The sequence below is a fragment of the Heterodontus francisci genome, chromosome 9, assembly GCF_036365525.1.
Source record: "Heterodontus francisci isolate sHetFra1 chromosome 9, sHetFra1.hap1, whole genome shotgun sequence".
Taxonomy (NCBI): domain Eukaryota; kingdom Metazoa; phylum Chordata; class Chondrichthyes; order Heterodontiformes; family Heterodontidae; genus Heterodontus; species Heterodontus francisci.
Window position 1 is genome coordinate 34,838,567 of NC_090379.1, and position 1,484 is coordinate 34,840,050.

Below are 1,484 nucleotides of genomic sequence, written 5' to 3' on the forward strand. Positions count from 1 at the left end.
TGGGGAGAGAGGAGAGGGGAGGGGGGAGAGGAGAGGGGAGGGGGGAGGGGAGGGGGGAGGGGAGGGGAGGGAGGGGGGAGAGGGGAGGGGTGAGGGGAGAGGGGAGGGGTGAGGGGTTCACACTGGCAGCCCGGGGGGAGGCGGCTGGGGGGTCACACTGGCAGCCCTGGGGGAGGCGGCTGGGGGGTCACACTGGCAGCCCAGGGGGAGGCGGCTGGGGGGGGGGGGTCACACTGGCAGCCGGGGGTGGGGGGGGGGGAGGCGGTTGGAGGTCACACTGGCAGCCAGGGGGGGTCACTCTGGAACCCGGGAGGGATGGGGTCACTGGAAGCACCAAGCGGGTGGGGGGAATCACTCAGCAGCCCCGGGGGTTTCTTCTTCCCTCCTCCCTCACCTGCGTAATGATCAAAGACGGTCGGCACATACTCCTCGGGGAAGGCGTCGTTGGCGTAACTCATGAGCAGGCAGGTCTTCCCCACCGCCCCGTCTCCGACTACCACACACTTCAGCATGTCCCGGTGCTGCCGCTGGGTTGGAGGTGGCGGCGGCGGCCGCCGCTGCTGCTCTTTCCCATCGCCTGGCATGGTCCTTAGCGCCGGCCACTCACCATCGAGTAGCCGCCCGGCACCGCTGTCAGTCTGCTCTCCGTCTGTCGGTCCCCGCCGGCTCTCCAGCCTCAGGAAATGGCTTTCCCGGTAAATCCAAATTAGGAGATGTGCAAAGCAGCAGCTAATACAATGGGAGCTCTGTGTGTGTGTGTGACGGAACTGCGCCAGGATCTTTAGCTAAATCCCAAGAGCGTCTGTTTCCTTAAATTTGTGTGTGTTTTTATATAACGAACTGCAAACGCAGTACTCAACGCAATCTCTCTTTAATTTTTTAATGCCAGAATCTTAACCTTAGAGCGTCCCAAACCTCGATTATGTTCGATGATGTTGGAATGCGGGTTTCATTTCAAGTTGGTTCTGGTCACAGTGTAACCTGATAGTTCATGTGCACAACATGGGGAGGGAGCAAATAATGTCTGCAGTTCGGGAGATTGTAAAGCAATATGCAATTTTGTAATTTAGATCCCCACGAGATTTATGAGCGTGACTTAAATCAAAAGCGATTTAAAAAAAGAGTAGATCTAAAAAGTAAATATTTTTATACGATATGAATTGTAACACGAAAATCTATGACAACCTTGTGATAGTAGTTTTGGTAACTAGTTAGATGTTAATTAAATGGTTTATGTAGAGCGGTATAACGACCACAACGGAATCCAGATATCTTTGTTGGTTTTATGGCCTCCGAACACCAAACTATTGTTACGAAAAATCTGAATTATGAGCGTCTTTGTTAATGATTTGTACATAGTGCAAAAGAACAATTTTATACATTGTATACTGAAATTTACAGCGTTGCGTTACACATTTCGATACACTTGTATACTTTAGTACTCTTGAAGGGGGCCTATATTGCACATTAAGCAGAAAGAAACT

General features: G+C 52.2%; 1 protein-coding gene across 1 annotated transcript in view; it reads right to left on the bottom strand.

Annotated features, from left to right (window-relative positions):
* rhoj (ras homolog family member J) overlaps window positions 1-689 on the bottom strand; it is a 39,934-nt gene extending 39,245 nt beyond the window's left edge. Inside the window, exon 1 of the mRNA XM_068038773.1 lies at window positions 395-689. Coding sequence (XP_067894874.1) covers window positions 395-584 — 190 coding nt within the window. The 5' untranslated portion in view covers window positions 585-689. The remainder of the gene's footprint in view (window positions 1-394) is intronic.
* Window positions 690-1,484: the final 795 nt, after the last annotated feature.